At 52.7% G+C, this 23,038-nt stretch overlaps 1 protein-coding gene across 1 annotated transcript; it reads right to left on the reverse strand.

The window, feature by feature from the left end:
* Positions 1-410: 410 nt before the first annotated feature.
* On the reverse strand, positions 411-22,667 carry MEIOSIN (meiosis initiator). The gene is made up of 14 exons (XM_060131459.1): positions 22,583-22,667; positions 20,782-20,852; positions 15,234-15,324; positions 9,584-9,695; positions 8,008-8,142; positions 6,880-7,125; positions 5,793-5,901; positions 4,858-4,958; positions 4,218-4,373; positions 3,760-3,833; positions 2,618-2,782; positions 2,306-2,541; positions 1,401-1,490; positions 411-799 (listed from the first exon to the last, which is right to left on the reverse strand). The coding sequence occupies exons 2-14, from the start codon at positions 20,850-20,852 to the stop codon at positions 583-585; spliced, it is 1,803 nt and encodes a 600-aa protein (XP_059987442.1). The 5' UTR covers positions 22,583-22,667; the 3' UTR covers positions 411-582.
* Positions 22,668-23,038: the final 371 nt, after the last annotated feature.

A 23,038-nucleotide genomic window follows, 5' to 3' on the forward strand; every position in this document is an offset into this window, starting at 1 on the left:
GCGCAAGGAAAAGCTGAACCACAAAAAGCTCACCTTGAGACTCTGGCTTTCTGACCAGATGTTCTCGGGGGAACAGGGTTGGAGGTCAGATTTGTGGTGCTGCTTGGGAAGGTGCCTGCCGTGAGCAGAGCTGAGAAAGCAGGAGACCAGGGGCCCGGCCCTGTCTCTTGCTGGTAACAGTTTCCACTTTATTTAGTTAAAAACAATAAATAATCTATAAATAGAACTATAAATAGAACAGGGCCGGAGGCATAGAGTGAGGTACAACTGGGTGAAAGCATTTGATTCTGGGCTGGGCAAAGGACAGGCAGAGGGCAACTGCACCTCCTTGCATTTCATTGTTGGGGGTGGCGGCGGGGGGGGGGTCCTTCCTCCCCACCTGCGGCTCCTCTGATAGGCCAGGCCAGGCTTGAAAGGGGCTGTGAGACGCCTGCTACCCCGGGCGGGAGAAGTTCTGGCTGCCCCGTATCAAGGCAAACGCACAAAGCACTGGGGTCAATAAATAGCCGCCTCCCAACTTGGGGGTGCCTGACTGAGGGGCTCTGCACTAGCGGCGGTGATGCCCAGGACGAGACAACCTCTTCACCACCGGCGCCTCGTTTCAGACCACGGCTGCAGGAGCTGCGAGGCAGTGGCGGAGGGAGTGAGGCTGCCCTCACGCGCGGTATAGCGGCGGCGGGCCTTCTCAGCCAGCAGCTGGTAGAAGGGCTTGGGGGTCTCCCAGTCCTCGTCCTCGCTGCTGGAGCTGACCTTCTTCACGATCCGGTTGTGCCGGCGACTGAACCTGCGCGCTTTGGTGCTGGGAGAGAGGTGGCAGGATGGGCAGGATTCCTCGGTCGCCTCCCGACCATCTCTGTCCCACCCCCAGTGCTCTGGCCCCAGCAGTGACCAGGGCCTGGGCTGAGGGGGTGTCCAGGGCTTTATTTGGCCCCAGCGGGGGAGCCACTGGCTCCCGTGAGGACCTGTCACCATCTGCACACGTGCACGTGTGTTTCCGGGGCCAGTTGCAAGCTGGGCAGGTGGAGAGGAGAGGGTTTCAGGGGGGACGGGGCATCAAGAGGGGAAGAGAAGAAGAAGACCAAGCGACAGGGAAGTTAAGACCCAGCTTTCTGCTCTGAGAAACTCCCTGTGGCAGAGAGGGCAAAGGAAATTTAGGGCAGTGGGGTCCAAATCCAGAATTAAGCTGTTTGCCCTTCGAAGTTACAGCCAGGGGTAGAGTGCCGCTCTGCTTCTGTCACCCCAACTCTTTCATAAGAGCTCGTGACACCCAAATCTCCTGCCCGAGGAAACTCCCAACCTGTTTCCAACATCACAGAGCTCAAGGCTCTGAAAATCAGAGCAGGATGAGAAGCAGGGGCCTCGCCTCTGCCACCCACACCTTCTGGGCAGGGGCTGCTCACCAATATGGTCTCCGCTCCTGCAGGGTCATCATCCGCCAGAGGTGGGCCAGCTCCTTGGTGGCAGTCGTGGATGCGGTCCCAGGGCAGGCTCTGGGGCAGGAGGGAGGAGGAGGTGAGGAGAGGCCTGTAGCCTCGCCTGGCTTGGGCGAAGGCCAACGGTGTGACCACACAAGGGTCCCTGGCCCTCTCAGAGCCACAGCTTTCCAAAGCTGAGAACTCGGATCTTTCCGTGTTGCCCTGAAAGATGCCTCCTTTCGCGCCCCCTGAAGGGAGCTGGACTAAATGGTGGTTGGAAAGGGGCCACCCCGTGTCCTGGGACCTGTATCCGCCGCTCCAATACCAGCACCACCTCTTCTCCACGGAGGCTGCAGACTGGCAAGATCGGTTCAGGGCTAGGTGCCTGATAGATCATGTCAAGTCGGCCCCAAGAACTTTTGCTTGAAATCTTAGAAACGAGGAGCACTCGTCCCACAGGGTTGCTGGGGCGGGAGACAGGACACGAGCCTGGAGCTCCTGCGGGAGAGCCTGCCCCAGCCCAGCCCAGCGTGATGGAGCACAAAGCCAACCCTGAGCGTGGAGTGGAGGGGGACAAGGAGCCCGGGCAGTGTCCCTTGAGCCCAAGGACCAACCACGTCTGAAGGTGGCTCCTCTTTTTTCAGGTTAATTTAATTATATTAATTAGTTCATTATATTAATTAATTCAAGCCAGTTAGTTTTCTATTTTTCCTAAGTCTGAGCTGAGTTTCACTGCTTGCAGTGCACAGGCCCTGACCAGTGCCACGGGGCCGGGGGAGGCCGGGAGAGCGTGGCTGAGGAATGTGTCGGCAGCAGTGGGTGGCCTGCTCTGCCGGTGGATGGACAGTGAGGTAGGGCCCCAATCAGGGCTGAAGAGGACGCCCTCCCACCTGATGTACTGCTTCCGGTTCATCCTGCAGAACATGATGAAGCCGTTGACACACTTCTTCTTCATCTGGGTGGGGCAGGGGGTTTGCTTGCTCTCATTGGGCTTCACAAGGCCCCTGCCCGCCCTGCCCTTCCTTCCGGCTGCGGGCAGGGCTGAGGCCCGCTGGGTGGGGGTCCACGTATAACTCTCATCCTCATCGCTGGAGGACTGCAGGCCCTCGAGGTCGGCCTGAACATCCTGGGTGGGAGACAGAGAGGTGAGGGCAGGCAGGAGACGCGGACTGACCAGGCGGATGGCTTTCTGTCTCCCTCACCTCCTGCTGCCTCCACACCGAGTCTGTGTCCGTGTCCTCCGAGCTGGGGCTGCACAGCTCCTTGCTGTTCTCACACAGCGACAGGTAGCAGTGGTCCAGCGAGACCAAGGACTGGCACCGGCTGAGGGAGTCGGGAAGGTCTTCGGGGGCCTCAGGGGGTGTGTCCTGGGGGGTGAAGGAGAAAGTTGGGAGAAGACGGAGGGGGACAGTGCTGTCCCTTCATGGCCCCCACTCACTGCTTTCCTAGGAGGTCACATGAGCATCATCACAAACAGCTCAGGCTCAAAACAGCCTCCAGATGCCTCCTCAGAAATTCAAGCTAAGTTTCCCCAGTTCCCACAGGGGGTTGGAGAGGAGGTGGATGGGGGTCTTCTGCCTCCTATTCTGGGGCACTCTCTCTCAATCCCATCAGTTTACCACCTTGCAAAGTAGCTGTGATGCCCCGGGCAAGTCTTAGCTCCTCTGAGCCTCAGTTTCATGCACAGATGGTGTCACTACACATCCTCTGCAAGGCCGAGAGGCACTTGGTGCAGTGGCTGCACTTCCAAGAGCTCCGCTAAAGGTGTCTATTTTTGTTTCTACAGCAGATTCAGCTATTCATTGAGGCAGGGGGCCACCTTCCCACACACTGGAGGGGGCCACACACTGGGGACCGGAGCTGGGGCTGCCCCTCTGGCAGTCAGACGTTGAACTGCTGGAGCAGACGGTGCTACAGAAATCAGCCCGGGGGCCTGGGAAGGAGGCTCTTTCCAACTGAGGATCCTGGGGGTCACCGGCTGTTTTCAATTTCCTCATCTGTTAAATGGGTTCACAAGAGAACCTGACTCATAGAGCAGTCATAAAATTATGTGGGGTCTTTTCTGGGCACCTGGCAGCTTTCAGCTTTTATCCTTTGTGTCTGGTTCATTCTAAGGGCCCAGCACAGAGCAGGGCGCCTGGTGGCCAGCAGGGAGTGTTCAAAGGATGGGCAGGCAGGTGAGGGCACAGATGGTGGGTGAGTCTCTGGAAGGATGAGGAGAAGCATGATGGATGGACAGGTGAGTGGGGGAGGAGCTGAAAGGTCGAGGGGACGGATGAGTGGATCAAGCAGGTGGAGAGAAGGATGGACGTGTGTGTGGACAGATGCATGGGCAGACACCTACCTTCTTCTGTAGTCCCTCAAGCGTGCAGGCAGAAGATGAAGACGCAGGATCTAAGAATACTTCTTCAAAGAGAGCTGTCGGGGGCGGGGAGGGAGGCCAGAGGGGTGGCTGGGGCGGGAACGCCTCTCTCAGGGCACCGTGCCTGTCCCGCCGCCCCTGCTAGCCGGAGTGCCCTTCTCTGGCTTTGGCTTTGGGATCTTCTGCCCCAAGTCCAAATCCGGCTCACAGGCCAGCTCCCGTGGGGAACCACCAACCTGGGCAGAGTGAGTGGGTCCCTATTCCAGGCTCCTAGAGCCTTCCACGCGCCACGCTGGCCTGGGGCTGCTCCCCACCAGGCTGTGGGCTCCTTGAGGGCTGGGATGGGATTCATCCCTGGTTATCCAGCACTGCCAGCACAGGGCTGCACACTTGGTGGGTGTCACTGCAGGTGTTTTTTCTGAATGAACCACGGTGCTCACCTTGGGTCAGGTGCTTGGCGCCATCCTCCAGGATCTGTTCTGGCTGCAGTTTCCCCGGGGAGCTGAAGAGGGAGGGGCTGAGCCCCAGGATCTGGCTCCGGTGGCCTGTCGCATTCCAGTTGTCAATCTGGGGAGTCCCCAAGGCGAGTGGGCTCCCTGAAAAGGAAATATCAGGCTCGAGGGTGTGTCAGAGGTTGCCCTCTTCCCCAGCACAGCAGCTGGCTTTGAGCAGACGGTGCCAGACACTGGGGAAAGGTGACTGTCAGTTCCTTGTGGTGAGTGCTTGGAAGAGGAAATTAAGAGGCACGGTGCCTGGCGTCTTGTTAGGAATGGCCAGGAAAAAAATCAATATCATGATGTGCCAGATCCAATAGACTGACTTTAGCTATCTGGAGCTCTGTGTTAAGAAAGCTTCTGAGGCAGTGTCTGGGATCAACAGAAAGAGTAATGATTGATCAGCAACGTCTTCCATGGCAACTGATGGCTCAGGGACAGTGGGCAGGCTGTGTGTTGCCATCCCTGTGCTTAGCGGACATCCATCCCTTTCCCGCTCTCCTCCCTTCCACAGACATCCTCAGAAGGAAGGTACCAAGAAGACCCCACTCCAGGCTACAAGGAGGACAGACAGAGCTTCAGTTACCATGGGCGCTGCCCTTTGGGGTCCAGGCAGGAAGCCAAGGGTCAGCATCTGGGGACTCCTCGTCCACCTCCTCGCTGTAATCGCACAACACCAGCTTCTGCCTGCAAGAGGAGGAATTGAAGAGGCAGACCTGGAGTCCTGGGCTGGAGACACCGTGGGCCCTGGGGTGAGCCCTTTCCCCTTTGGGTGTCTCAGTGTCACCCACTGTGGACTAAGACAGGGATCTCTCCGTGCCGGCCGCTGGGGGGTGCCCGCCCTCAAGGAGCTTCAGGGCTTATAAAGAGAGGCCAGCTGTAATCAGAGCTGACTACACGGGGGCAGAGCTGTGATGGGGCTTTGAGGAGGACACAGACGGTGGGCAGGGCAGGAGGGAGGACCGAGCTGAGCTAAGCTTAAAGGATGGGTAGTTTTCCAGGTGGACGAAGGGATCAAGCTTCCAGGAAGAGGGAACAAAGGGTGAGAAGCCCAGAGGGGACACGGGCCTGGCTCCCGCAGGGAGTGGCGAATATTTGGTGGTGTTAAGGGTAAGGTTTGCAGTTGAGGAGCAGGAAAGGGGGCTGGCAAGGTGAGCTGGGACCAGAGAGGGTCTCAAATGCTAATTAAGATATCTGGGCTCTACCCAACAGGAGGGAATAGCTTAAAGCCAAAAACTGACATGATCAAGGTCTTCTGTGTTAGAAAAGCCATGCAGGTGACTACTGGGGACAGGGTAGAGGGCGGGACGGGAGGCAGGGAGAGGATGCGGCCCTGGTCAACACGTAGGAAGCAAGGCTTTCCCTCGAGCTCATGATGCCTGACGCAAAGCTAGGCCCTCAGAGGTGCTCACTCCACAGATACCAGTCGAGGGTGGTGATTGACCCCATTTCTCACCAAGCCTTAGCCAATCCCACCAAACGCCTCAGCTTCTTCCACTCACATCCCTGGGCTTCCCTTACCTGGGACGGGGCTGGGTCCTGTTGAGAAAATGGATCCTCTCAACCCGTTGCTGGGCCTCGAAGGCAGGGTAAGGCCCCGCATCCTGGGCACTGTTTTTGCAACAGCAGCCTATGGGGTTGGGGGGGGGCAAGTCAGGATGGTCACTCCTGTGTCTGGCCCAAATCCTGGGACTCACAGAGGCAGGGACGGAGAGGTGCTGGGGTATGCCACAGCCTATCCCTCCCCCCATCCCAGCCAAAACCTCAGGCTCTGGGGCCTCTGTGTGAGGTTTGGGGGCTCCCTGAATCACCTGCAGGTTTCTGGAATCCCACGGCCCTATCAGAAGCTGTAAGGAAGATAAAATCCTTAAGCAGAGTGATGATGATGAAGATGATGAGCGCAAACAAGTATATAGTGCTCACCAAGGCAGCACGGTTTTAATCTTAAGTTTTACATACTACTCGGTAGCCCTTTACCAAAGGGTACGGTTTTTATAATACCCATTTACAGTTAAATAAACGGAGGCATTGAGATATCAAGTAACTGGCCCAAGGTCACAAGATTAGCTCAAGATCTGGGACACCCTCCTTCCCCAGGTGGGTCAGGCGCCTTCTTGGGGCTCCCACAGCCTCCTGGGCGACCCCAGGAAGTGAGAGCGTGGGATTTCTTCACTGGACTGTCACCGGCACCGCTCACATGGCCTGGCCCAGAGGAGATGCTCTGGGAGGAAAGGCTGAAGGAACAGACAGAGGAATAGGATGACCTGAGGCCTCGCCTTCCAGTCGCGCCCGTATCTCCTGGGGGTGTCACACCTTTGCAAGCTGGCAAAGGGATGGGGACTCACAAGAGCGTTTGTCTGGCTGCTTCAAGTGAAGGAAGGCTCACGAGGCGGCCCTGCTCTTGCCTCCAGTTCTGTGACCCTGTCCCCTGCTTACACCCCCAACAGAGCCTGAAGGGAAAAGGAAACTTGGAAAGAGGCTGCGACACAGCGTCTCTCTTGTCCATTGTAGAATCCCTGGCGACTAGGACTGTGCCTGGGACGTCGAGGGTGCCTGACAAGTGGTATATAAACGAGTGGTTAAGTTAGTGGAGAGGAAAGACACCAACTTGAGATGTCACAGTGGACGCTGTTCTCAGCCATATGCAGCAGTGTCAGCCAGGATCTTCCTCCCTTTCTGTCACCTTGAGATGGAGATGACACAGCCTTGGGGTGACTGCAGGAGTCGAGGCATCTTGGAGGGGTGATGGTCGCCACCATGTTTCCTCCTCTCTGGTCTGGGGATGGGGTCACCTGCTTCTTAGGCTGGTCCAGGGCCAGACAGCGACGAGGGTTCTGGGCCCGGGTCTGGCGTTCTGGGAGATCAGAGAGATGGCGTCAGACAGGGCTGGGGGCCTGACTGTCACCGGAGGGTGGCTGAGGTGGGGGTCTTTGCTCTGGGCCCAATAACCTGCTTCAAAGCTTTGTCTGGCCTGGTCACTCAGTCCTTCCCGGAGAGGCCCAGATCCTCACACAAAGACCACCTAGTCGGACACCCCCTTCCCCTGCCCACACGTTAGAATCACCTTGCGAGCTCTGAAAATACTGATGCCCAGGTTCCACCCAGATCACTGAAGCCTGACTTTCTGGGTGTGAGGCACAGGTAATGGGTATTTTTAAAAGCACCCCAGTGATTCAGATGTGCAGCCAGAGCTGGAAATCATTGATTAGGTCCAACTCCCTTTTTAAGGACGTGGAAACGGAGGCTCGAAAAGGGGAAGGGACAGGTAGTGTTAGTAGCAAGGCTGAGGTGGGACCTGGGACACTTGCCTCCCTCACTGGGGTCCTTCTGTCACCCCACACTCCCTGCTGCCCTGGCCTGGGGATGGATGACTGGGCAGAGGGATGATAAATGCTGACAGCAGCTTCCATTCCTGGGCACTGGCCATGTGCCCCATCACTTAAGCACTGCTTGAGCGGCGTGCGCCTGGCTCCTAATCTGAGGACCACCCTGTGGCAGGCCCTCCAATTTCCAGACCAGGAAGCTGAGGCTCATAGGAGAAGAGTGACCCACCCCCAGGCCTCAGAGCTAGGAAGAGGAGGCACCACAGCTGAACCCAGGCACATTTGAATCCAGAGCCTTGTCAAGGGCTCAGGATTGCCGACTGGGCCTCCCGGGAGTGGGGACGGTCCTGGAGAAGGAGCCCCGCTCCCATCTGACCCCTGCACCCTCTTCTGTCCCCACTGATGGCTTGTACCTGATGCTTGGGCCGGCTTCTTCTTTCGAGGTTTCTGGCAGCCTCCCCAAAGATGGGACTCGTGAGAGTGTGGGGTGCTGGACGGGGTGGAGTGTCTCCACTTTGCTGGGCCTGCGGCCTGCTTCCAACCCAGCCCTGCGCAGGACGGAGAATGAGGCAGGTCAGATGCCCTCACCCTTATCCATCCTGAATGCTGCCTCTGGACAGCACTTCATGATGGACAGGGAGCAGGGAGGCTGCCACGGTCCCCAGACTGACTTTACAAATGGGGAAACTGAGGTCCCGGGAGGAGATGGGACCTGGCTGAGGTTGCGCAGCCAGGCGGCAGAAGTACAGGCGAGAACTCAGTTGTCCTCAGGGCATTCCGGGCCTCAGCTGAGAGGAAAGACAGACCCAGCACTTCCCAGATACTTCCCCGTCTTCTGCCTCCCAAATCAGTTCTTCCTCCAGCCTCCTCAAGATGGTAGGGGCTCCAGCACCCACCCTGGGTGGCCCGGGGCCTCTCAACTCTTCCTCATTAACGTCTCCCAAGGACTTCCCTGGCGGTCCAGTGGTTAAGACTCTGCACTCCCAAGGCTGGAGGTATGGGTTCGACCCCTGGTCGGGGAACTAAGATCCCGCATGCTGTGCGGCATGGCCAAAAAAAAATACTCCCAAATTTACCTACTTCTGTCTACACCCTCAGCTACGGTGCTACATTGGCCTCATCATCTCCCATCCAGATCACCCCTAAAAGTATCTTCACTCATCTCCCCCACTCCAGCTTCTTACTTAATAGCAAGTCCCCACGCTAGATGTCAGGCACCTCTTCCTCAAAGAAACTCTGATCATGGCTTTCCTCTGGTTTAAAGGCCTTCAGTCATTCTCATCTTCTTCATCTCCCTCCTCCGCCAGGCGCTTGAGGCCCTTCAGAATCTCATCCCTGCCTCATCTTCTACCCCTCTTGCCCGTGTATCCCTCCCACCAGTAACCACAGCAGCCGGCACACACGGCATGGGATGACTGGCTTGTTCCAGGCGCCGTGTTACAGCACCCTTTACATGTATTAACTCATTAAATCCTCACAACAAACACAGAAAGGGGGTATGGGTCCATTTTGCAGGTGAGGAAACTGAGGCACAGAGCAGTGTAGGTCACCCGCAGGTTTCTGGAATCCCACGTCCCTATCAGAAGCTGATAGGACTGTGCCTGAGTTGGGACCTGGCTCAGGAGTCTGCGCACATCAGCTGGGTGCTACACGACCCCTCCAGTCATACCCAACTGCTTGCCTGTCCCCGGACGTCCCACAGGTGTCTTCTCGTGCCTTCAGACCCTTGTTCACCTTGTTTCTTCTGCCTGGCATGGTTCCCCCTTCCCTGTCCTCGAAGGCCCAGCTCCGAGGCCCCTCCCACCACAGTCTTCCCAGACACCCTCCTCTGGGGTCACAGCACTTTGGACATCCCTCTGACTTGTCCCGTGAGACAGGCTGTGAGATCCAGGAAGGACTGGACCAGTCTAAGTCACTCAGCGTCCCTGACAGCCAGGACAATGCTTGGCACGTAGCAGGCGCTGGGAAACGTCGGCTGAACTTACTTACCCCCCAGTCCACCGTTCCCATCGGTGGTGTGGAATTCGAGCAAGGCCTTGGCCGCATCGATTTTTCTCTGGAGGTAGTGAATGTAGTACAGGACGTGCAGCAGAATCTCCTTCTGCCCCCAAAAGAAAGACAGGGTTGAGCGGGGGCCTGAGATGATGTGAGGCTGCTGGGGACCGGGGACCCTGCCCCAACAATCCCCCCATTGGCAGAGAGGTTCCTATTCTGCTCTTTAGTCCTCACTGTGGCCCAGTAAGCCGGCGGTTACAGGTAAGGAAACGGAGGCCCAGAGCGTTAAAGGGACTTGCTGGGTTACAGAGAGGAAGTGGCAGAGCTGGGATCTGAACCCAGGCCTGCTCGCCTCCTGGTCCAGTTTTGGGGACACACACTGCTCAGCTTCCCACCCCTGGCCCTTGGCACACGCAAAGCCCTCCTCTTCTCCCCACAGACTCCCTCCCTGGCTTCTCCTCCTTTGAGCCTCAGCACAGTGTTCTCCCCTTCTGGAAGCTTTCCTGCCCTCCTGACCCCTCACCCAGGCTGGGTCAGATGTCCCTCCTCTGCATTCTTGTAAAACCCTGGGCCTGTTTCCACCAAGGCACTTGCCACAGTGTTTTATAATTATCTGTTTAGGTATCATTCTCTCCCATTGACCTTGAACTGGCTGAGGGTAGAGACTGTAGCTAATTGATTTCTGGATCCCAAGCACACAGAATCGAGAGGTGACTTAGTCAGTTATCACTGAAGGAACGCCTCTTCCCCACAGCATCAGCGGGCATCCCCCAACCGGCCGCCAAATACCAGCTGGGCCAGTATTGGAGACACTAAGCTAAAAAAGATACTACCTACTAAGAGCCATGTGGAGGGGTGAACTAGACATACTTTTGTTTGCCTTCGTGGAACTTACAATCCAGGGAGGGCAGCGGACCTTAATAAACTCATAATTCCTAAAAAATTATCAAGTGTGTGATAAGCATTATGAATCAAAGAGCATAACAGGTGACTCTGAAATTAGACTTGGGTGTCCAGAAAGGCCTCTCTGAAGTGGCAGCATTTAAACTGAAGACTGAAAGGAGTTAGCCTGGTGAAGGAAGAACACCCATAAATATTTTTTGGATTGAACTGGATCCCCAGAATAACAACAAAACCGTTAGCAGGAATCTTCCAACCCCAAATCAGGAAACATGGTCTGGGGGGGTGGGGGATACATTGGGAGACTGGGACTGACATATACACACTACTATATATAAAGTAGATAACTAATAAGGACCAACTGTATAGCACAGGGGACTCTACTCGATACTCTGTAATGGCCTTTATGGGAAAAGAATCTAAAAGAGTGGATATATGTATATGTATAACCGATTCACTATGCTGTACAGCAGAAACTAACGCAACATTGTAAATCAACTATACTCCAATAAAAATTAATTTTAAAAAAGGATGGTCTCATGAGATGACTTATGTGAAATCGTTCCATAAAATATAATACAGTCACTGAACTTATTTAACCTGATCCAGGGAAGGAAGCTATAATCTAACTAAGGAATAACGTGACACAGCCAAGAGATTATTGGTTTGGGGCCTGGCTCCAACCTGCCACTTACTGGCTGTGCACTGGGAGTGGGTCATTTTACTTCTCTGGGCCTCGGTTTTCTCATCTGTGCAATGGTAACGAGGATATTCATTCAGCCTCAGAGGATTATCATTAGGACGAAATAAATTAGTGTGTGTGAAATCGCCCAGCACAGAGCCTGATAAATCAGTTGTCCAAAAAATGCTTAGTTGATATCTGGATGAGAAAGAACACCTTCATCGGCTTCTCAAGGGATTAAATAGAAACCTTTGGGGGCTTCCCTGGTGGCACAGTGGTTGAGAATCCGCCTGCCAATGCAGGGGACACGGGTTCGAGCCCTGGTCCGGGAAGATCCCAAGTGCCACGGAGCAGCTAAGCCCGTGTGTCACAACTACTGAGCCTGTGCTCTAGCGCCCGCGACCCACAACTACAGAGCCTGTGACCCACAACTCCTGAGCCTGCGACCCACACTACTGAGCCCGCGTGCTGCAACTACTGAAGCCCACGTGCCTAGAGCCCGTGCTCCACAATGAGAGAAGCCACCACAATGAGAAGCCCGCTCACCGCAACGAAGAGTAGCCCTGCTCTCCCCAAGTAGAGAAAGCCTGTGCACAGCAACGAAGACCCAATGCAGCCAAGAATAAATAAATAAAATAAATTTACTAAAAAAAAAAAAAAAAGACCTTTTCTATCTTTGTATAAATAGACCATGAGTTTTTCAAAAGCAAATCCTGTCTTTTTAGCTTAGTATCTCCAACACCAGGCTTGGCACATGGTGGGCATTCACTAAGCTAATTCTCTGTAAACTGTAAAGCAATATAAAGTGTCACTTATTATTACTAGCACAAAGATTTTATGCAGAAGGCAACTGGGCATCAACTCAGATTTCAGGACAGAAAGAAAGCTTGGTAATTGAAACTTTGGGAAGGTTAGCTCAGGGGCTACACCAGAGGTTCAAATCCCAGAGACTTCCTGAAGGTAAGATCGATGCAAACTATAACTGTCTCAACAGAGGGAAATTCATTCATTCATTCATTCAGCAAACATCTATCGAGCATCGAGTGACAGAGTGGTGGAGGGTGTGGGCCTTTGGAATGAGACACATCTGACTCACTCTGCCATTAGCCAGCTGTGCCTCTCTGGACAATATGACCCCTCTGTGCTCCTGTTTCCTCGAACCAAAAAATGAGCATACTCATACTCATCTCACAAGCCTTGCGGGGAGGATTAAATGAGAAAATGTAGGGATTTCCCTGGCAGTCCGGGGGTTAAGACTCCAGCGCTTCCACTGCAGGGGGCGCGGGTTCCATCTCTGGTTGGGGAACTGAGATCCTGCATGCCTCATGCCATGGCCAATAAATAAATAAAGTAGCCATCTCAAAAAAAAAAAAGAGAGAGAGAGAAAATGTATCTAAGAAGCTTGGCATCCACTGTCTGACACCTAGAACTCTCAGTCAATGGGGAGCAACTGTTATTGTTATCTGCCCTGGGGTGCTGGGGACAGAGATTCATCTATTATGGTTTTTACCTTTGCAGAACCCTTCATCTAAAGGGAGTCAGAGAGGGACTTCCCTGGTGGCGCAGTGGTTAAGAATCCACCTGTCAATGGAGGGGACACGGGTTCGAGCCCTGGCCCAGGAAGACCCCACATGCCGCGGAGCAACTAAGCCTGCGAGCCACAACTACTGAGCCCGCACGCCACAACTACTGAAGCTCACGTGCCTAAAGCCCATGCTCCGCAACAAGAGAAGCCACTGCAATGAGAAGCCCGCGCACTGCAACGAAGAGTAGCCCCCGCTCGCTGCAACTAGAGAAAAGCCCGCGTGCAGCAACAAAGACCCAATGCAGCCAAAAATAAAATAAGATAAAGGGAATCAGAGAAATGGAAACAATCACAGTAATGTGCAGAGGGCTGTGATGGTCAGAGGGATGGGAAGCCACGGACCACATGGGGCAGGGGCACTTAATCAGCCAGGATGGTGAGGAAGGATACCGCGGACCTAAGCTGAAGCCTAAATCTCAAACATGGGCAAAACAACGCATAATAGCTCCCACGGTTTATTCAGCAGTGGACTGAGCACGTCACACAGCCCTTGGACGAGCTGTGATGATGCATGTCAGGCAGGCTGGGGACTGAGTGGGACACTGGTTGTACATGGAGCCGGGGGCCCAGGAATGAATTTAAGGGAGGATGAAGACGGGGAAGAAGTGGGATTATTAAGACAGCAGAGAATCAATGGTAAAGAAAGTGGGCTGAGGCCTGGGGAGGATTCCACGAAGAGATGTGGTCATCTAGTCAGTGATGAAATGCTGCCTGTGCCCTGACTCAACTGTCATTCCTCCAGGGCAGAGGCTGTGTCCCAATCATCTCTGCCTTGCCCGACAAGAACTTATAGTGCCTACGCACACCAGATACTCAAATGTTGGAGGACAGAGGGCAAAATCCCCCAGATATTTTTTGAGCACTGTGGTGCTCTGCATAATGCCTCCCCCAAAGGCATCCACGTCCTAGTCCCCGGGACCTGTGAATATGTTGCCATGTGTGACAAAGGGGACTTTGCAGATGTGATGAAGTTAAGGATCTTGAGATGGGGAGGTTATTCTGGATTGTCTGAGTGGGCCCAGTGTAATCACACGCGTCCTTATGAGCAGGAGGTTAGAGGGTCAAAGGCAGAGAAGGCGAATGACGACAAAAGCAGAGGTAGAGGAGAGACTAGAAGATGCTACGCTGCTGGCTTGGAAGGGGCTGTGAGCCAAGGACCATAGGCGGCCTCTAGAAGTTGGCAAAGGGAGAGGAAATGGATGCTCCCCTGGACCCTCCTGCTGACACCGTGACTTTAGTCCAGTGGGACTGATTTTGGATTTCTGACCTCCAGCACTCTGAGAGAACAAAGTTGTGTTGTTTTAAGCCACTAAGTTTGTGGTAATCTATTAGAGCAGCCACAGGAAACTGATACAAGCACCTACAATTGAGAGGGATTTAGGAGAGACAAGCAGCGTGATCTGGTGATGGATGGGCTGTGGCTGGCAGGGAGAAGGATAGGGTTAGGGTCGGGCAAATCTCTCCCAAACACCCGCTGCCCTGAACCTCTCTGAAGGCAAGTATAACATTCTAGGTCGGATCAGTTATTGTGTGTTCAAATCTTCCTCTTTTTTTTCTTTCTGGCCGTGCCACACAGCTTGCAGGGTCCCAGTTCCCTGAACCAGGGATCGAACCTGGGCCCCAGCAGTGGAAGCACCAAGTCCTAACCACTGGACCACCTGGGAAGTCCCTAAATCTTTATCTTCTTGACCAGATTCTAAGTTCTCAGAGGAGGAGGGCTGGGTTTCAAATTTCTTTGCTTCCCCTTGTTGCCGGCAGAACAGCTTCTGACGTCTGACAATCTTTCCATAAATGGCTGATGAATGAATGAATGAGGGACTGAATGAGAGAAACTATAGCAAGAAAACATCACACCAAACCTTCCAGATCTCTGAGTCTCATATTAAGTTGTTCGTCCTGGGAGCAAGTGTTAGCTCAGCACTATAAACATTTATTGAGTGGCCACTGGGGAGGCACCGAGAAGCTTTATCCCTACCTCATGGAGACGATCCCCACAAAGTCACAAAAGAAGGCACCCGGAAAGGGAACCGACATTTATTCAGGCCCTGTCATGGCTATCATGTCACTTTGGTCTCACAATATCGCTGAGTAGGAGGAGTTATTTTTTTCTTGTTTTATAGCTGGGAAACCTGAGGCTTGAGAGGCTGATAACCTGAGCGAGCTGCCCAGAGTTCTGCAGGTGTGGGGCTGGAGGGCTCAAATGCAGGCTGCGTGACCCCCAGAGGGATGACCTTGACCCGGCACCTTGCCTATTTTTCCCCTCCCAATTCCCCCTGCCTCCTTTGCAGGAAAGAATCCCCCAGGCTTCTAGTCATGGGATCACAGACTCCCAGAAATTCCCAGTCAGGACCATTGCCATGTCAGTGCTGTCACTGGGTGGGTCTGTCTAGGTTTCCTAGGACAAGGGAGGTCAACCCGATTGCTGATATGTTCAGATCTGCCTCCCAAATCCACCTCATCTCCTTCAGCCCCCTTACCTTGGTGAACTTCTTGGTACTGGTCCTCAGGGCCACGGGTAGCAGCAATGCCAGCTCTTGCAGTTTGTTGGTGTGGTTTTTACTCGCCCTCCTGTTTTGGGGCAAGAGCTGGTGTGGGTTAGGACATCCGAAATGGAATTTGGCACCTGACCCCCCAGACCGCTTGTCTCAGTGTTCCCCAGCTCAGACAAGCTCCCTGCCCCAGGCACCCAAGACAGAAGCCTGGGCATTGTCTGCACTGCTCGCTCTCCCCCATCCCCTGGTCCAATCAGTCACCAAATCTTGCCCATTCCTCCTCCAATCCCTTCTCTCCATCCCCTCGCTCCTGCCCTAGTCCATGTGCTGACATAGCTCTCCCAGCCTTCCATCTGGCTTCCTCCAAGCCACACTCTCTACAAGAGTCACGGTGATCTTTCTGAAACACAAACCTGCCTATGGTTTTTTCTGCCTATGGTTTTCTCATCTGTGCAAAAGGAATGAGGATATTCTTTCAGAGGCAGAGGGCTACCAATAGGACTGAATACATTAGTTACTTAATAAGCACTTCAAACCTCTCAATGCCATCCCATTATGAAGGATCAAGTTTAAACCCTTACTTAACATGGCTTATAATGCCCCCCATGGCCTGGCCCGCCTGACCCTTCTGGTCTCATCTCTTACTTCCTTTCGTTCTCTCCCATCAATGGACCCCAAGGCCACAGGACAGGTGAGGTATCTCTGCTCAGGTCCCCCTGCCCCTGTGCTCATGCACTTCTCTGGCCCCTGCAGTTGGGGAGAGCTGAGTAGGGGCACCGCTGTGTCTCCAGCACCTAGGACAGGGTCTGGCACACTGCGGGAAGTCGTCGCCTATCTGCTAAATGACTGAATAAATAAGGGCATGAAAGAAGTTGACTCCTGAGCAGATGCAGAACTTCCAGGATCTAATCCCTGAACCCATAATTCATAATATATCCGTGTACGCACACCTGTACCCCTCTCTCCTGACGGATGGAGACACGAAGACGTTGGAGTCTCTCTCCCAAATTACACACCGCTGCCACTACTCCTGCTACTTCTTTGGGAAGGCCCAAACACCTCGTCTCCACCAAACCTTATCTCACCTTCCTTCAGGGCCTGATTCAATTGCCACCCGAGGAAGCCTCCCCCGACCTCCCTTGTTTTTCTCCCCGACTCTGAATGTCCACAACACTTTGTGTCACCTGCAGCACTGCCCAGCCCAAAACACTTCCTTGATTACAGATGTATCTTTGGTTCCTACTCAGACCCACGAACTGACACCCCCTCTTTGCCAGGCCCTGTGCTGGACACTGTGGAAAGGGAGAGGAATCACTGTCCTGCCCTCGAGGACATGGGGGAGCAGTGTGGGAGACACTTATCTCCCTAACCCAACTCTGAAGCCCTGAAAGAATCGTTCTCGCTCATTCATTCAGCAATTACTTAGTAAGCCCCTACTATGTGCCAGGAAGTGTGATCAGTGACAGGGACAAAAGACTATAAAACAACTACAGCCCCTTCTAGAGCCTACAATGCAGTCGGGGATAAAGTCATTCATCAAATTGTCACACAAATAAACATAAAATGGCAACTAGGACCAGAACCAGCTGTATAATTTGCTGGGGGTGGGGGCATTGCAAATGAAACTGTGGGTCCCCTTGTTCAGAAATTAAGAATTCTGGGAATTCCCTGGTGTCCAGTGGTTAGGACGCCGCACTTTCACTGCTGAGGACCCGGCTTCAGTCCCTGGTCCGGGAACTAAAATCCCACAAGCCGCACGGCCTGGCCAAAAAAAAAAAGTGAAGAATTTCAGGATGGTGAGAGCAGAGCATTAAACCAAGCATTGGGCTCTTCTAAGCTCAAGGCTCTGTGACTGCATGAATCACATGTCCCTCCTGGGGACAAAGGAGAGGTGCTGCTCGGTGTTATGGAAACTTGTGATAGGTGGTTTTGATCTAACCTATGAGGTTTTTCCAGAGGAAGGAAACCTGGCCAGAAGCTGCTCTGAAGGATGAGTGGAGCTGCATCAGTGGAGGGGGAGAGGGAATGTTTCAGACAGAGGGAGCATGGAGAAGTCAGAGGAAATAAAGCTGAAGTGTCTGGAGCACAGAAAGCAAGGAGTCCTGTGGGGTGAGATGAGGCTGGAGGACGAGGTAGGGGCCAGATGACGCAGGGTCTTATGGGTCTTACAGGCTCACAGTATGAAGGTTTGCCTTTATCTGAAGCCCAACGGGAAGCATTAACGTGTTTTCTGCAGGGGATGGCATTTCTAGTGCACCCTCCCAGAACCACCACGAGTACAGGAGACTATACGTATTAGTCAGCTGAATGAAGGAATGAAAGAAAAGCAAAACCACCAATTGGTCTCTAGTTCTTTCCTGATAGAAACCATAATTTCGAGGGGCAAGGGTGGGTGCAGGGTTTCTGTCCGTGGAGAAACACTGGGTAGGCTGACCGCTAACGTCTTGCCTGGCCCTGATATTTATTTTCTGCATGCAACTTTCCTGCTGTTCTAGAGGACTCCCTAGAAACTCCAAAGAGAAACAGCACAGAAAGCCAGGAAGAAAAAGTATCCAGGTCTATTTAAGTTCAAGGTGCTATTTGACCATGTCTGAGAAAAAGGGTTTCATATCAACTAGTCCCTGGGTGTTTCCTCTGGGTTTTGCAAAGCACTGAGAGAGCCTTCTGCACAAACACAGGAGTTCCAGGAAAAAAAAAAAAATTGGAGGGAGAAAAAGGGTGACTAGGAAATGCAAAATCTTGGCCGCTCTTGGGCAGCGGTCCTGAAGAGCTGTGACCTGGGGCTCTGCTCACAGGGGCCTCAGGGAACTGGGCACTCGCTCTCAAGGCTGCTCCTTTCCTGGCTGGATGGTTTTGGTTTCAGCCAAGTTCTTTCCTCAGAGTCTGTTTAATTTTCACCCACTAATCCCAGCTCTGCCCTCTGATTCTGTGGGGAACAGGCCAGCTCCGGCCACATGGGTCTTTTTCTGCTTCTTTCAACCGCCAAGTTTATTTCTGCCTTAGGGCCTTTACCATTGCCTCCACCTGGAATGTTCTTTTGCCCCGATTTTTACACGGCTGATTTCTTGCCATTCCGCGCTTAGCTTAAATGTAATCTCCCTAGAGGCCTTTCCTGACTACCTGATCTAAATAAGCACATTCTTGGTCACATCCCCATATCCTTTATCAGCATCTGAAATCTTTCTTTCTTTCTTCCTTCCCTTCCTTCTTTCCTTCCTTCCTCCCTCCCTCCCTTCCTTCCTTCCTCTCCTTCTCTCTCTCTCTCTTTCTTTCTTATAAATATAAACATAAGGAGAGGGATTTTTGTCTCTTTTTTTTTTTTTTTTGCAGCACGCAGGCCTCCCACCGCCGTGGCCTCTCTCGCCGCGGAGCACAGGCTCCGGATGCTCAGGCCCAGCGGCCATGGCTCACGGGCCCAGCCGCTCCACGGCACAAACCCGCGTCCCCCGCACCGGCAGACGGACTCCCAACCACTGAGCCACCAGGGAAGCCCTGTCTCTTTTATTTATTGTTATATCCCGGACTGACTTATCCATCAGGTAGCGTAAGCACAGTGCCTAGGGCTGGTGCTACTTTTAGGGGCTTTGAGAATGTTTTAATTTCTTTTAAAACCAAAAGAGAAATAAATGAATATAATTCAACTTGGATTATATTCATATTTATACCAGTGCTGTCATAAACTATAATTTTTAATGTGTTTTTAAAAATATTTAATTAATTTATTTGGTTGCTCTGGGTCTTTTGCGGCACGTGGTCTCCTTAGTTGTGGCTTGCCAGCTCCTTAGTTGTGGCATGCAAACTCTTAGTTGCGGCCTGTGGGATCTAGTTCCCTGACCAGGGATTGAACCCAGGTCCACTGCATTGGGAGCACAGAGCCTTAACCACTGCACCACCAGGGAAGTCCCTTAATGTGTTTTTAATGCAGGAGCTGGAAGAAGCCTTAATCAAGAGCCAGTCCAAATTTCTCATATTAGCTATGGGAAAACCAAGGCCCAGACCCTAATTTGCTTTAACATGTGCAGGAACTTAAGAGTAAGAGCTGTCCCAAAGTGGGACAAAGCAGGGGGCAGTCCCAAGAAGCAGCATAATAGTTGGTTACAAGGTTCAGCTTTTGAAGCAAACAGATCTGGTTGAAATCCCAGCTCTGCCACTTGCTGTGTGACTTTGGGCAAGTGCTTTCATCACTCTGAGCCTGTTTATAATTCATTTACAAAATGGAGGTGGCTGGAAAGTGTGATCTTGTCCAGAAGGTGTTTAGCACATAGGGAGCGCTCACGAAATGTTAGTTCAAGACAGAAGGTAGACAGTCATTTGTTGGAACGATTTAGGGATAAGGGATGTTGGAGAATGGGGTGGGGGTATTGTACTGGATGACTACTGTTGATAAAACTGTTGTTTTTGGTTGACCGACATCCAATTCCTCCCTTTCCTGGTAATAGTTTCCTTTGGGGAACGATCCCTCCCCACTCTCAGTCCATATGGTTCAGAGAAGCTGACCCCAACCTCCCCTTCCACTAGGGAGCACTGAAGCAAGGTCTAGCCAAGAAGTCAAGTGATTGATTCAGGACTGCGGTTGTAACCTAGGCTTGACCAATCAGAGTCAACGGATCCTGGAAAGAGACTCTGCTAGGCTTGTCAAGTTGGCAGGATATGGACCTGGAGTGGCTGGGAGCCATCTTGCCCTCACAAATGGAGAGCCAACACAGACAAGAGCAGAGCAAAGAGAGGCAGATTCCTGGCCATATCATTTAACTCCTCAACTAGAACCAGCCAAGCCTGATGCCCCGGAATTTTTTGTTTAAAGGATCCAATAAATCCCCTATTATGCATAAGCCAGTTTTAGCTAGGTTTCTGTTAATTGCAACTAAGAGTCTTTATTAACACAAAGACCCCACATCTAGAAAGGGGGGAAAGAGAATGCATTGTTGGTGACCTCTGGAATTCCAGGAGGAAAAGGCAAGTGAGAGAGGCATTCTTCATTTTCTTCATTTGCCCCTTCTGAGCACAGTACCTAAGTAGAGAACCTGAACAAAGCAGACACTTATTTTTGGAGTTAATAAATGAAGACATAGGTGGGCGGGAAGTCACTGGGGAAGGCAGTGGGGAATAAGATGAACTCTGGCTCTCTTCTTTATCCAGACTTTAGAGGAAGGGAGAAATCTGATCCAACCCTCAATCTGCTAGGAAAATCCCCTCTGTACGATTCCTGACACTTGGTAGGTGCTTGATGGCAAAATGAATATGTGAATTAAAGAAAGGAAGGAAGGGCATTTAAGAAAATCAGGATGTCAAAACCTGCAAGGGCTTAGAGATGATCTTTGCCAACTACCTCAGAGTTCTCTCATCTTGAAATGGCGGTAATATTCGCACCTACTTCCTCGTGGAGTTGTTGTAAGGATTAAAGGATTTTATACAAACAAAAGCCTTAGCAAAAAGTCTGGCAAACTAGTAAATACTCAGTAAACACTACTGTTACTATTATTCAACCAGAGTGGCTGGAGCTGTGAGGGAGGTGGGCCGGGGGAACACTTACCTGTTCCTGGGACCCAGGAAGTTGGTCCTGGGCTGTTCAGGGAAACACAAGTGCTTGCTGGAATTCCACATCTGCAAAGAGGGGAAAAGAAAGAATTATTAGTGACCTCTGGGATTCCAGGAGGAATGCACAGCTTGACGGGCAGCCTCATTTCCCCCATCATACTCCTTTGAGCACTCAGAGATCCCAAAATAAGTCCCCAGTCCCCATAAACACAGGTCAAGAGACCAAATTAAAATGCCCAAACTCTGAACTGAAGTCCATGAATCTCAAATTGCAAATTGGGGCCCGTAAATCACAATCCAGACCTAAAACTAAAAGGAGCAGATTCCCAAACTTTGACTTCAGAACTTCAGTCTTAACAGTGAAATGTCAGACCCTGCAATGGGAACCACATCTGAAAACTGTGGCTTGAGATCTCTACACTGTGATATTAAGATACTAAAACTATGTCTTTAAACTCCTAAAGTGAGGACCTAGAGCATAAAAAGGAGCCCTTCCCAAACCTAAACGCCCTAAATTCTAATACTGAGATGCTCTAGACCCCCAAACTGTTAATTTCTGATCTCCAAATATGAACCCAATCCTAGTATTAAGAACACAGACCAGGGCTTCCCTGGTGGCTCAGTGGTTAAGAATCCGCCTGCCAGTGCAGGGGACACGGGTTCAAGCCCTGGTCTGGGAAGATCCCACATGCCCTGGAGCAACTAAGCCCGTGCGCCACAACTACTGCAGCCTGCACGCCTAGAGCCCGTGCTCCGCAACAAGAGAAGCCACCGCAATGAGAAGCCCACGCACCGCAACGGAGAGTAGCCCCCGCTCCCCGCAACTAGAGAAAGCCCACGTGCAGCAATGAAGACCCAACGCAGCCAAAAATAAAAATAAATTAATTAAAAAAAGAAAAAACACAGACCATAAACTTTAATATTGAGAACCCAAACCCTAAAGTAAGAAATCCAATCTCCCCAAAGCAAACCTCAGTCCCCCAAATTGACCTCAGATCCTAAAACCAAGACCTCTAGATCCCCAAACTGTCACTTCAGACCCTCAAATTGTGACCCCCAACCCTAAACTGAGATCTCACACGTGAGTTCCACTCTGAAACCCAAAGTCTAAAACTGAAGCCTCATACTCAATGTGGGGGACTGCAGGCCCTAACAATTCTCAAAGCTCCAAACTGTGACCCCAGACCCTAAATCTCATACCTCATACTCTACATTGAGATTCTAGACCCTAAATCTACACTGAAGCTTCAATCCTCCCAAATTAGACCCCGCACCCCCAAAATGCTATTCTAGACTTCCAGATCCCCAGACTAGGATCTCTGATTCCAACAGGAAAGCTTCCAGCCACAAAACCCAAGACCTTCAGATTTCCAAAACGAGTTCTCTCCAGACACAAATCCCGAGACCCCAGATCCTAACCTGTGACCCCCAAATCCCCAACACTATTCAGAGACTTCGTATCTCAAACTTGAGCGTGGATCCCCAAACCCAGGCCCAGCCTCAAACCCAAACTCCGGCTCTGCTGCTCGGGTCCTGCCTCCCCCAGGGCCCGGGCACCCAAGGCACAACCGCCCTCCCGTCTGCCTGAAACTCCCAGAGGGAGGCCACGACCACGAAGTGGACCCCAGGCTCCCCTCTGGCCGGCTAGTCACCCGACCCGTTCCCCTTGGCCTCCAGCACCCGCCTCAGGACGTGCACAATGGCGCCCTTCTGGTTTTGCGCCAGCCCCACACTTGGGAGCCTGATCAGACAGCGTGTCTCGTGCTGGTCCCGGTAGGCTGGTTGCGTGCGCGAACCTCAGGCCGGCCTCAGCCACCACGTTCCAAGCGTGAGGCGGACGCGAATCCCCTTTGGCGCGAGGCTCCTGCGCGAGGCCTGAGGAGGAGAGCAGAGCGAACTCCTGAGGCGAGGCCACGCCCTCAGCAGTTCCTGCCAAGATGTGCTGGGTGCGAGACTGGCAGGCTTCAAGTGGCCGTGCGCACGCGCGCCTGGGGAAGGCCCTGTCTTCCACCACAGAGCTAGCCTGGCCTCGCGCCTCCTGACACAGTCTTTTCCGGTGCGCGCCAAAGTGCCGACCAATCAGCGCTCGCTCAGCTGCCCGCCTTTTCGGCAGGTGCCGCCCCCTCAGGCCACGCCCCCAGACCTCTTCTGCGGTCCTGAGCCAGTGGAGCCTAATGAGGAGGCGGGGTCTCCCTAAGTGCCAATTCTCCGGAAGCAAAGGAGATGTGACCAGCCTCCCTTCCCAACCTCTG

This window comes from Lagenorhynchus albirostris, chromosome 19 (assembly GCF_949774975.1).
Source record: "Lagenorhynchus albirostris chromosome 19, mLagAlb1.1, whole genome shotgun sequence".
In the NCBI taxonomy this organism is placed as follows: Eukaryota; Metazoa; Chordata; class Mammalia; order Artiodactyla; family Delphinidae; genus Lagenorhynchus; species Lagenorhynchus albirostris.